This window comes from Staurois parvus, unplaced genomic scaffold (genome assembly GCF_062004578.1).
Source record: "Staurois parvus isolate SC_StPar_1 unplaced genomic scaffold, SC_StPar_1.0 ptg000594l, whole genome shotgun sequence".
Lineage (NCBI taxonomy): Eukaryota > Metazoa > Chordata > Amphibia > Anura > Ranidae > Staurois > Staurois parvus.
In genome coordinates, this window is record NW_028318390.1 from 36,273 (window position 1) to 48,818 (window position 12,546).

The following is a 12,546-nucleotide window of genomic DNA, read 5'->3' on the forward strand; positions in this document are numbered from 1 at the left end:
GTCTTGACCACCAGCAGGGACTATCACTAGGCAGCACTTTGTTTTAATGCCTAGTGTTCTAGTCCTGGAGGTAGCACTAAAACCCTACAGTCAAGATTATTTACCATTTGTCATTCAATTAACAAATTGGAAAGGTAGTTATGATGGAAACAAGTAAGACAGACTTGTAAAGATTGAATAAAGTGAACGTGTTTCTCAGACCAAACCACCCTCACAGCACCCTGTGCTTCCTTGTTACTTTAGTATCGTTCTCTCCACCCTGCAGAAATCACCCTTTGAGCCCATCAGGAACCTCATTTTGGATGATCTCTCCTGCAAAGTAGCCTTTTTGGAGGTGATCAGGTCTGTCAGACACGTCTTAGTTGGTCTTTCTGTCTTTACCAAGACAAAGCAGTCTTATGCCTAAAACCCTCCTTTCTCCCTAAGGTGGTGTCAGCCTTTTACCTTAATGAATACATAACCCTTCTTTTGTTATTTCATGGTTTAGCATAATGTGCAGAAGAACACAGAAAGGAATAATAATGTGTTTAATGTTCTAATTTAGAAATTATTTATTCTCAGAATAAAATAATTATCTGTATGTTGATTTGATATAACAGTAGCTCCTTCTTTCCTCACCCTTCACAGGTTTAAACACATTGGTTGCAATTTAGCTTTGGCTATACATATTATGTATAACTGATTTCATATCTACTATTTCATGTTTATATTAAACAATTGTTTTTCTTTTGAGAATATTTTTTTTTCTTTAGGACTTGTGCAGGTGAAAGTAAGAGGATTGGCTTATAGGTGTACTTAAGAGGAGTACATAGCTGGGGACATTTATGCACATTCAGATTAAGCCGATCTATTAACTGAAACAGGGTTAAATAAAATGGCTATTCTGTTTTTATTGGAAGTTTCCTTTGTATGGGAAATGTGTTTGTAATATGAACGAACATTTTTTAAATGTATTTGTGTAAATTTAATACTGAATTGATATTAAACACACCACCATTGGTTTGAAGCCTGTTATGTTTGTTTCGTTTTCATATTTGTTTCATAAATTAATTCTGAGTTTGAACAATAAATAATTCACAGCAATAGTAGTGGTTGTTTATAGTCCATGCACTCACAACATAAGGTCAACATTAGTTTTTTCTAACCAAATTCTGGGAGACTCTGGGGTATCGTGCTTCAAGTCAGCTTGTTATGGCAGAATAATGACACTTTTTTTCTTGAAATTCAAAGAGTTTTGAATGTCTAGAGAGTCACATACATGGATATGGCTTGTATTAATGAGGGATATGTCATATGTTAATTTGCTTCTTTGCAAAAAAAGATCAAAATGGTATAAATCCTTGAAATGTAAACAATCTAGCACTTTCCTCTCTGCTGTAAAACTGCCACGTATATACTGTAGATTCAATAGACTCAAATTACATTTTCAAAGCACAAGCCAGTTCTCTGGAATCTTCTACATTCTACACTACCTTCTTTACCCATTTTATTTGTTCATTCTTGAGCTATATCAACCCTGAATGATGTTGATGATTTTAGCTCTTTCAATCCTGGAGGCTTAGCATATGTGGGTGTTACCAAGAGTGGTTTGCATATAAATGTAACAAAATGCAAGGAATGCCCACTCCCCCAAAGGGATGTCCATTCATTATTTGCATAACATCTTCACTGCTTGCATCAGAGCTGAGGTCTTTTGAAAGGAATACTGAGGCATAGTCCTTTGATGTGGTCAAGAAGCTATGTACAGCATCCTTATCACTGCTCTCACCAGACATGATTTGCCAGCATTGCTAGGGGAAAAACAGAGACCTAGAGATATAATCACGGTGTCTAAAATAAGGGATGTAATATAAAACAGAAAGGTTTTACTTTTCATTTTCATGTTGATTAGTAGGAAGGAAAAAACCAGGAAAGAAATTATAAGCAACATTTTTGGAACATTTTACACCCATATTTAGCGTGCGAGTTCTACTCAATGGCTGATGTCACATTTAAAAACGGTATAACTGTGGGGGGCTTGCTCTGCTTACATAGCCATGTCATTCATTTACAGTGATCTGTGAATGAACTACAAGTCCTGTTTGTTTCAATGGCAAATAGCTTGTTGTTCTTAATGAACTAAGAGCACACTGATCAGCGCACTCATAGTCCATTCACAAGTCCTCCAGCTTTCTAACAGAAAGCCTGTACAAAGCTATAGGTGAAAAGCTAGAGGATGGGTCTTCAGGAGCCTGACAATGCACCCATGATCCCCTGCAGGGGAAAAAATAATAAATGTGCATTTATTGTTTTTTCTTAAAAAGTGAACTTATTCTTTAAACTTGTGTCAGCTCTGACATCATTCAACATGGAAAACAAAAAGTCATGTTATTTCTGAGCTTGATATGATTAAAAAAAAAAAAAAAAAAACTAATGCTTACCATTTTTCAACATCAGTGGAAGTGTCCTTAGACAGCTGCATTCTGGCATGAAGACTAAATAACTGCTTTACAAGGCTGCCCGTAAATGCTGACCCATCTTTTTTTGTCTTCAAGGCAGATTTCCGATGGACTTTTTTACCAGCGACAAGCTTATTAGGAGGAATCCTAAACAAAAAAAAAATACATAAAAATTATAATTAATTTAGGAGCACTGTGCTTAATCTCAAAGTGAAGACTTAGGGGTCTATTTATATTTCTTCACACAAGATTCACCAAAATTTTTAAACAAGATTAAAAAAAAAAAAAAAAAAAAAAAAAAAGTGTGAGCCTTTAGTAAACATCATGTGAATATTGCATGAAAACATAAATAGACCCTTGACAGTCATCTATATAAAAAATTAATACAATGAACACAACTATGCATCATCTTAATGCTTTGGTCACACTGTGTGCAATTCAAAATCATGCAATTTGTGCACAATTTAAAAAGACTTTAAGATTTGCACTGATCTGCTGCGATTTAATGTACTTGTACTTGGCCCTGTCCAATCAAAAATAGGGCAGAGTGTGTTGGAATTTCTGTTCCTTCTCAGCCCAATTTCCTTCCTTATAACCATCCTGTGCTAACTAGCCATGTTTGTTATGCAGTAAGTTGCAGCAGCAGTGGTTACGGCTGCTGTTGCTGTACTATTAGATGAAGAAGAGGAGGAATGTAAGAGAATAATGAGTTAAAGGCGTAGGTACTGGATCCATCCAGTCATTGCCAATGGTCAAACAAGAGGACCGTTCTGGGTCATTTACGAAGACATTCGTGCATATCCTGAAAAATTCTTCAATTACACACGCATGTCAGGAACAAGGTGAGTTTGTGTGCTCATTCTTAACATGTAGATGCATTTTTTTTTCTGGTAAATGTACTGTGTGTACACGTATCCATCCAACCCACAAGGCATGTTAGTTGCATCTGTTCCACAAACACACAGCAATGTTCATATTTTTAACGTTCATTAAGTTCCTCTTGATCCCCTGTGTATTTTGACTTTAATTTGAAGTAGTCATTGTTGCTCGTTATGCGATTGATTTACTAATCCCTGGTGACATAATGGCCGCATATCTGTCTTTACAGTTTTGATGAATTGCTGGGTATGGCCTCTAACCAGCTACAGCGAATGACCACAAACTACAGAATGAGTGTTCCTCCCATCGAAAGACTTCACACGGAGGTAAGTTTACAAAAGAACTACACCTGTTTATATATTTCATGCATTTATTTGGACACTCACATAGTAACCTATTACTCCTTTGAGATATAGGTATATGTTAACCCTCTTCTCTTCTTCCTCTGCAAAATCTCCCATTGCAAAACCTAAAGCCAATATTAGATTTATTTTTTTTGTTTCAGGTATTTGGCCACAGATCATTCATTTGCAAGTATGCATTATGAATTCATGATTGGGAGATCGACTGTAGGTTACATTGTCCATGACACATGCAGAGTCCTTTGGAATGTGCTAAAGCTTATCGTCATTAAAAAACCTAAAAGACTGGGTCAACACAGCCAATGTGTTCTGGGAGCGATGTAACTTCCCTAGTTGGGTGGGAGCTATCGATGGAAAGCATATATACGGGTCATCAAACCAGTCCCAGTGGAAGCAGATTTTTTTTAATAAAAAATATTTTTCATTTGTGTTGTTCGCAATCGCTGATGCTAACTATTGGTTCACCTACATAGACATCGGATCATATGGGAGCAGCTCATATTCAAATATTTTCAGTCACTGAAAATGAACTTGACCTTCCTCATAGCTGTGCCCTGCCAGGGACTGATGATCCTCCCTTACCCTATGTTTTCATAGCAGATGAAGACTTTGTATTGGGTGAACACCTACTAAGACCGTACTCCAAGGGCAACCTTATAGTAGAGAAGAGGGTGTTCAACTACCGCCTTACCAGGGAACATAGCATGGTGGAATGCCCCTTCAGAATTCTGGCAAACAAATGGAGCCTGCTTCAAACTCCAATCAATATGAATCTAGAGAATGCTGTATGTGCTGTGAAAGCAGAGTGTGTCCTACATAATTTTGTATGCCAATGTGATGGCTACTTTTAGGAGTCCCAAATGGTTATTCTTGAGGTTTCTCATTCGTGTGCTAGTAGGGGCTCCTGCAGCGGTGCCCATGTTCGAGACAAATTTTCAACATTTTTTTTAATGTCTCCTGCTGGTGAGCTGTCATGGCAGCTTAATGAAATTGCCCAATATGTCACATACAGCTTGTGATCTTGTTACCAACAGTTTTTGGTTTGTTGTGATACTACTGGTGTATAAGGTTCAGTCCTACAGGCGATGGCTGTTTCTCTACATTGCTCATCATTTTCCCATTCCCCTCTCCACACATCCACCTTCATATTACCCACCACCTTTATTTTTTTGATAATTATTAATGAATTTTCGGTGTTTGATATTGCACCATTCTATGAATGTCCATTCTTGTTTTTTATTTTATTTTGTAGTCCTATTGATTTTCTTTTTGGCTCATTGTTGAAAAAGTCAAATATATATAACAAAGAGTTAAAACATTTATTTTTGTGGTGTGTGTTCATTTCCATTTTTGATCAAATGATTAGAATTATGAATCGCTAACATGACACCAATGATGGGGCCAAATTTTTATAATTGACAACAATGCTGGGGCTCCATTCCTCCCACTGACAACAAATATGGTGTTACTTCCCAAATAAAACGCAATTCTCATCCAGTAAAATCTAACATTTTTATTTTCAGAATTTACATCTGATTTACAACAAATAACAATGTTACTAAAATAAAACCTTACAAAAGATGGCTGAGTAACAATAGATGAGGAAAACATTACAGCTGCTGGTATGTCTTGGGCCCCATGGCAGAGGAGCTGGAAGTGTATGGTGGTGAAGAAAAGTATTCAGGTAATGGAGAATATAAGGAGAAGCAGCAGGCTGAGTTGTGGTTCAGCAGTTGGGGGAACAAGTGTGGATGGAATTGGGGTAGGTATGGGGTAAGGAAAGAGAAGTCTATCTCGTGAGAGAGGCATGTTGCCATACTTGTCACAATAAGGCCGAGTTGGGGGTGGTAAGTATGGGTTACTTGGATGTGGAGAGTAATGAAAATTAGGGTTATATTGGTGTTGAGGGGCAGTCATGTGCGTAATTTGTGAAGAAGTATGTGGCTCTTCATCTACAAAAGTTTGAGCCGTTGACATCAGAGCCATTTGTAAAGCAAACTTCTTTTTTACTTTGCAACAAATACCCAGGACAACAGTTGCAAACACAGTGTCCTCATCCATGTGCTCTGACATTTTGTAGGACATCTCATTGACAACCATTAGTAATTTACTGATGGGTTTGCCACCCCTACCCTGCCCCCGTGGATCTTCTTTAAGTTACATATCTACGGCTGTGTTCCACATGCTCCTGCACAACAAGGGTCATGCTCCTGCTACTTGCCCCCTTTCAAACAATGGATTCTCTGATAACAGATTCTCCGATGCATTATCATCCTCCATCTCCTCCCCCGCTAAGTGGTATGGGTTGTCCTCCAAAGTGGAGTGTGTTCTGCAATAGAAAATATGGAATGTGTATAAGTAGCATTATAGCTTGTCAATATAGAGAACCAGAAAATATGATGGATATAATTCCAAGATGGATCTAAAAAAATTCAAGCTCCCAGGCGTGAGTATAAGGAATAGTTCTTGTAGCTTCTGACCCACTCTTGGCCTCTTTTAGTTTTTGCAAGTAGTGGCTGTAACCATCTTTCATGCTCCACCATCGTCTCTGGAAATCAGACACTGTAAAACAAAGACGATTTAACATTGATTATTTCTCTTTGTTTCAGGTACTTGGCCAAAGGTCATTGCAAGGCTGCATTACAAATTTACCACTATTGGTTGTGCAAGAGATGAAGCAATAAAATGGCAATTGTCATTTTATTGCTTCATCTCTTGCACAACAAGTGTACGTGTTTGGATTTATACTTTTTACATGTATTACCATTAAACATTATTTTAAATACTACACTATGGGAATATTCTTTTTCTTTGCTCTGCACCAAGCATCTTAACTTCAAAGTAATCCCCAGTGAGCATCCCAGAGCCTGGATGAGGTTGATTCATTTACTCTGGCTTGCCAATATCCAGTATCCTAAGGAAGGCCATCCACTACCAGGCATTCCGGACCACCCTAAGAAGGAATCCCTGACTGTTTCCTACAGCATACGATACAACGCGCTATACTTATGCGCATCTGGTGAGTGCACATTTCATATACTTATTAGCTACCCACCTGAGGATCCATACACTGGGATTTTAATTAATCACCTGGAGATTATCCTGAAAACTATCTGGAAGATTTTAATGACATTTGTTTTGAAACGCATCAGAGGTGCCTGTGAGTTTTTATGTAGAGGATTATATTCCCATGCGGTCTTAGGCACTTTTGATTACACGCATTTATTATTTATATATAATTGCCTGATTAGTATTCTCTTATTGGTTTTTATATTTTTCCAATTTTTTTTATTGAAGATTTTCAAGAACAGAACAAAGTAATAATGACATTTAGTTCAGTAGAGAGTATAGTCATACAATATAGTATTGGTAAGAATTTACCCCACCATTTGGCTGGGGTTAAAACTTGGTATTAAGGCATTAGTATCAGCGGTAGACTAGGTTATATACTGAACCTTGGTGAGGTGTAGGAAACGGTGAAGGGGTATTAAACAAGGGGGGGGGGGGTAAGTGTAATGGGGTGGAAAAGGAGTACCAGTCTAAAATGGTTTGTAAGATATCAGGATTGTACTGAGCAATTAGGATGTTGTAACCAGCTAGTCCATTGGGAATTAAATTTGTGTTGAGTGGAGTTGTTGAAGGCCGATCTTTTTTTATATATTTCGCATTGGAAATTAAGATCTGTAATTAGTGATTTGAGGGAAGGAGCAGTGGCGGTGTTCCATAATCTGGTTATATTGATTTTTGCTGGGAAAAGTATGTGGACAATGGTGGTACGAGAGTTGTAGGGGAATTTTTCAATCCCAATGTGTAAAAGCACGAGTGAAGGATTTGGGGTTATCACTGTTTGGGATATTTCAGAGATTAGTTGGAAGACACTGTTCCAAAAGGATTTGATTGATTTACAGAACCATAATATGTGTAGTGTTGAGCCTATGTCTCTGCATTGTCGCATGCAAGAGGAGGAGTGTTTTGGGTAGTACATGGCTAGTTTGACAGGGGTTAGGTACCATTGGTGGAGGATTTTTAAGTATGATTCCCAGTGCGAGCTGCATCAGGATGATTTGTAGGTGGTATTAAATGTTGTGCTCCATATCTGTGTTGTAATTGTTTCTGAAAGGGTTTTTTCCCAATTGAATAGAGAGGTAGATTTTAGAGCAAATTGCAGGTTCGTTATGTACTTGTAGAATGTGGAAATGCCTTTACCTGGGTATTGCGGTCTAGTAAAGAAAAGATAGGCGGTATTAGGAATCTTTGTGGTGTGAGGTATATTTTTTGTACGCATACAGTGGACGATTCTTAAGTAGGTGAAGTATTCAGTGGTAGGGAGATTGAATTTGGATTGGAGATTTTGAAATGAGTGTAGGGTCTGGTCTTTATAGAGGTCTGTTATTTTATGTATGTTTCGTTTTTTCCCATAGAGATAGGTCCAGAGAGGATGTGATGGAATGTAGTATGTCAATTGGGGTGAGAATTTGTTTGGGATCCATGGTCAGAAGATCACGCCAGGCTTGAAGAGCAGCTTGGATACATGGGTAATTGGTAATTTGTTTGTGACATTGATGGAATTAGAAATACATTTTGGGGTTTAAGTGGAAGAAAGGGTAAGGTTTCCATTGTAGACCAGATTGTTCTCTGCTTGGGTTCCACCAAAAATATATTTGGTCCAGAAGAGTAGCATTAAAGTAGGATTTTAAATGTGGGAGGCCTGTGCCCCCTTTGGAAGATGGCCATATTAAGAGATTGGTGGTGCATCTAGGTTTTTTTTTTTTTTTTTTTTTTTTTATAGTGCCATAAGAATCTGGAGAGAATCGATTGGAATTTGGAGAAAAAGGTGTTAGGAACTGGTATGGGAAGTGTGCGAAAAATGTATAGAATTTTTGGTAGGATGTACATTTTCAAGGTTGCAACTCGGCCTAATTTTCTAAGTTCTGAGATATGAAGGGTGACAATTTCTTGGGGTAAAGTTTCGAGTAGTATTTTATGATTATGATAGTTGGTCTGTTGTTGCGGTGAGTTTGATTCCTAAGTAGGGGATGTTGTTTTTTTCCCAGGAGAAGGGGAATTGTTTAGCAAGTAATACTTGGGTTTGGTGTGGTGTGTGGAGCTTTAGGATTGAAGATTTGGGTTCATTGAGTTTATAGTAAGAGACTGTCAAGTACTGTTGAAGGTGCGTGCGAATCGTTTTGAGGGATTTGGTTGGGTTGGTAATCATCAATATGATGTCGTCTGCAAACAGACCAATTTTGTGTTCAGTGTTAAGGTGTTTAATGCCAGTGAATATCGGGTCGTCCCTAAGTTTAGAGGCTAAGGGTTCAATGAGCAATGCAAATATGATGGGAGATAGTGGGCAGCCTTGTCTAGTACCATTGGTGATATCGAAAGGGTCTGATAACGTTCCGTCTGTTAATACTCTGGCTGAGGGGAAGGAGTATAGTGATAAGATGGCCATTAACATCCATCCTGTGATACCAAATTTCTGTAGGGTCAGTCGCATAAATAGCTAATGTATTCGATCAAATGCTTTTTCTGCGTCTAAGGATAAGAGTATTGAGGGTTGTTTGGCATGTTCTAAATGGTGGAGAAGAGATATAAGTCTTCGGGTGCTTGGCAGCCTGGTATGAATCCTACTTGGTCTGGGTATATTAAGGTAGGAAGATAAGGGAATAGCCTGCGAGCTATAATTTTTGCATAGAGTTTTAGGTCTGTGTTGAGTAGGGAAATTGGTCTATAATTTTGGACAAGTTGTGGGTCTTTGCCAGGTTTTGGGATTGTCGTTATCGACTGTAGCATGTCTTTGGGGAATATACCAGTGGTGGCTGCATGATTAAAGAGTTTGGACAGGTATGGTGATAGGTTAGGGGCAAAAAAAAAAAAATTTGTTCATATATCCGTCGTTTCCTGGAGATTTGTTAAGAGGGAGTGTTTTGATGGTTATTTCTATTTCTTTGGGAGATATCGGGGTCGATATAGCGTCCAATTGATATGGAGAGAGTTGGGGGAGTTTAGTTGTGTGGATGAATTGTTGTATGGATGTTAGTGTTGGTTGGATGGTGTCGTTTTTAAGGTTGTATAGTTGTTGGTAATAGGTCACAAAAGTATTGGCTATTTCTTGTGGGTTTGTGGTTAAGGTATGTGTGGTTGGGTGTTGAACTGAGGATATTTTGGATTTTAGGCGCGGTCTTTAATCATTTTGGTTAATAGGGAGTTGGCTTTGTTGCTGAGGGAGTAAAATTTAGTTTTCGTTTTTTGGAGGTTGAGGTCATATTTATAAAGTAAATTCTTTTGTTTTAATTGACAGGAGGAGTTCGTCAATTTGTTGGTTTCTTTGTTTAGAGATACGGGAGTTTAGTTGAACAAGAATACCTCTCATGTATGCCTTGTAAGTGGACCATAATATAGGTATAGAGATATCAGGTGATTCATTTCAAAGAACATATTGTGTGCGTCAAATATAGGTTTCCTGTGGTCTGGATTCTTCAGTAGGGTCGAATTCAATCTCCATATTCGAGGGATTGTAGAATGCTGATTATGGTCTAGCGTAATGGAAATTGGAGCAGGGTCTGACCATGTTATGGTGCCGATCTTGGAGGAGGTGATATGTTGTAGAGTCCACTTGTCTGTGATGAAAAAGTCAATTCTGGAGTAGGAGAGGTGGGATGGGGAATAGTAGGTGTAGTTTTTTTCCATACTGTGTTGGCATCGCCATATATCGTAGAGATCGTTGTTGTGTAGAAAGTGATTAAAGGTATATTTGGAGGAGCGTTTACTGTAAGAAGAGTCCAGGAGTGGGTTGCCTATGATGTTGAAGTCTCCTCCTAAGAGTAGCCTGCCTTGTCTCTGGGCAGAGATGATGGAGTTGATTTTGTTGTAGAATTGGAGTTGGTTGGTATTTGGACCGTAGATGTTGACCAGGGTATATAGGAATCCGTTGATCTTGCATATCAGGATATGGTAGCGGCCTTGAGGGTCTGCTACTTCTGAAATGTATTGGAATTGGAGGGAGTCTCTTGTGGCTGTGATGACGCCATTCTTTTCCTTTGAGCTGGTTGCCATATATATATATATAGATGAGAAGTGGTGTATGTTGAATTTGGGGATTTTGGTCGAGGCAAAGTGGGATTCTTGGAGGAATAGGACGTCAGCTTGTAAGGAGCAAGCTTCTTTTTGTAGTAGGGATCTCTTGTAAGGAGAGTTAAGGCCACGGACATTCAAGGATGATATGTTAATCATGTTGCTGGGTGTAGACGGGTTGCATGGAGTAGCAGAAATGATTCATAAGTTGTGGAAGAAAGTAGGTTTTCCTTTGTCGTAGGTGGAAAGCTTCCATAGAGGAGTGGTGAACTTGATTTGATTGCTGGTTTGAGGAGGGTATTTCAGCTTGTAATGGAGGTTTTGAGAAAAGAGGAGTTGACTTGAGCGACTGATGGTGTGAGGAGGGTAGGGGGGTAAAAAGAACTTGTGAAAAATACAAGTAACATGTGTAGTACATTTTGCTACTATATAATGGGGGAACAAGAACATACATGACTCAAAGAAGTCATGTTGACAAAAAACTTGGAGTTTAGAAATGTTCGGATAGAGGCAGTCTGCCAGCCTTTAGTGGTTTTTGAGGTGTTACCCAGTATGTTGGGTGATAAATGATGTTAGGGACTATTGGTTCAAGACCATTATGCATCCATTTGTTGTGGTCGAGTAGAGGTGGATTGGTGGAAGTCCACTGGTATGATGTTCCATGTTTTCAGGAGTTCGATGCCTGCTTCTAGGGTTTTTATCATGTAGAGACTTCCTTGATGTTTAACAATGAGTTTCATGGGGAAATCCTATTGGTAGCCGATTCCATGGTTCCACAGCGATTTTGTTATGGTAATAAGTTTCTTGCGGTTGAGCAGTGTGGCTTTGGATAGGTCTGCGAATAGTTTGATATTCGCCTGAGATGCTGGAATTGAGGTAGGGTTTCTAGCAGCTCTCATTTGTTCTTTCACGTGGTAGAAGTGTACACGTGCTAGGATGTCTCTAGGTATTGCGGCCGGTAGGAACAACGGTTTTGGTATTCTGTGTGCATGGTCTATGGCGAGCTCCACATCTGTGAGAGAAGGGATGAGGTGCTTCATGTATTGTTGTATGTAAGGGACTATGGTGTCCGTAGTGATAGACTCCCGTATTCCACAGAATTTAATATTGTTTCATCTGGAGCAGTCATCTAGGTCTGCCAATTTAAGGTTAATTTGTTCTATGTCGGTTTCATGGTCTGTGTGTGCGTCTATTAGGTCATTGTGTGCCGCGAACATTTCCCCAATTTTGTTCTCAATGTGGCGGGTGCAGTGGTCTTGACTTCGTTGAGATTTGAGATAAGGTTGCTGTCAGGTCGTCATGTAGTGTTTGTCGCAGGGAGAGCAGCATACTTTTCATTAAGATTTCAGTGATAGGTTGGTCAGAGGAGGAAAGAGTTCAATTAAAGATGGAGTAGAAGTAGTAGTAAATGCATGAGGATAGGAAGGCTGCAGATCAGAAATAGTTTGTATTTCCAGTCTGGGCCTGGACTTAGCAGGACTGCTAGTAGAAGGAGACAGGGGCGGAGAGGACTCACCAGGTCTCCTGGGTACAGTGGTGCCTTGAGCCTGGGGTCCGTGGCCTGTGCTGTGTTTCCCTGCCTGTGTGAGGAGACCGTCTTGTGAGGAGCCGGACCCATCTTGGCTGCAGGGGGTGAGAGCTAGGAAGAAGCTCGTCAGCTGACCTGGTGATCTGTGGCGACGAGGCATGATCCGGAGGGTGCTACAATTCTCTGGGTCCCCTTATGTAAGCAGGGAAAGATTGCGGTGTCACTGGGTCCGGTGTGAGCCGGGATTTAGCTGGCGGTGGGACGG

At 39.4% G+C, this 12,546-nt stretch overlaps 1 protein-coding gene across 1 annotated transcript in view; it reads right to left on the minus strand.

Annotated features, from left to right (window-relative positions):
• The window catches only part of CENPT (centromere protein T), a gene marked incomplete at its 3' end in the record, with an annotated part of 281,323 nt that overhangs the window by 22,208 nt on the left and 246,569 nt on the right, over positions 1-12,546 (minus strand). Inside the window, exon 11 of the mRNA XM_089692549.1 lies at positions 2,421-2,585. Coding sequence (XP_089548675.1) covers positions 2,421-2,585 — 165 coding nt within the window. The remainder of the gene's footprint in view (positions 1-2,420; positions 2,586-12,546) is intronic.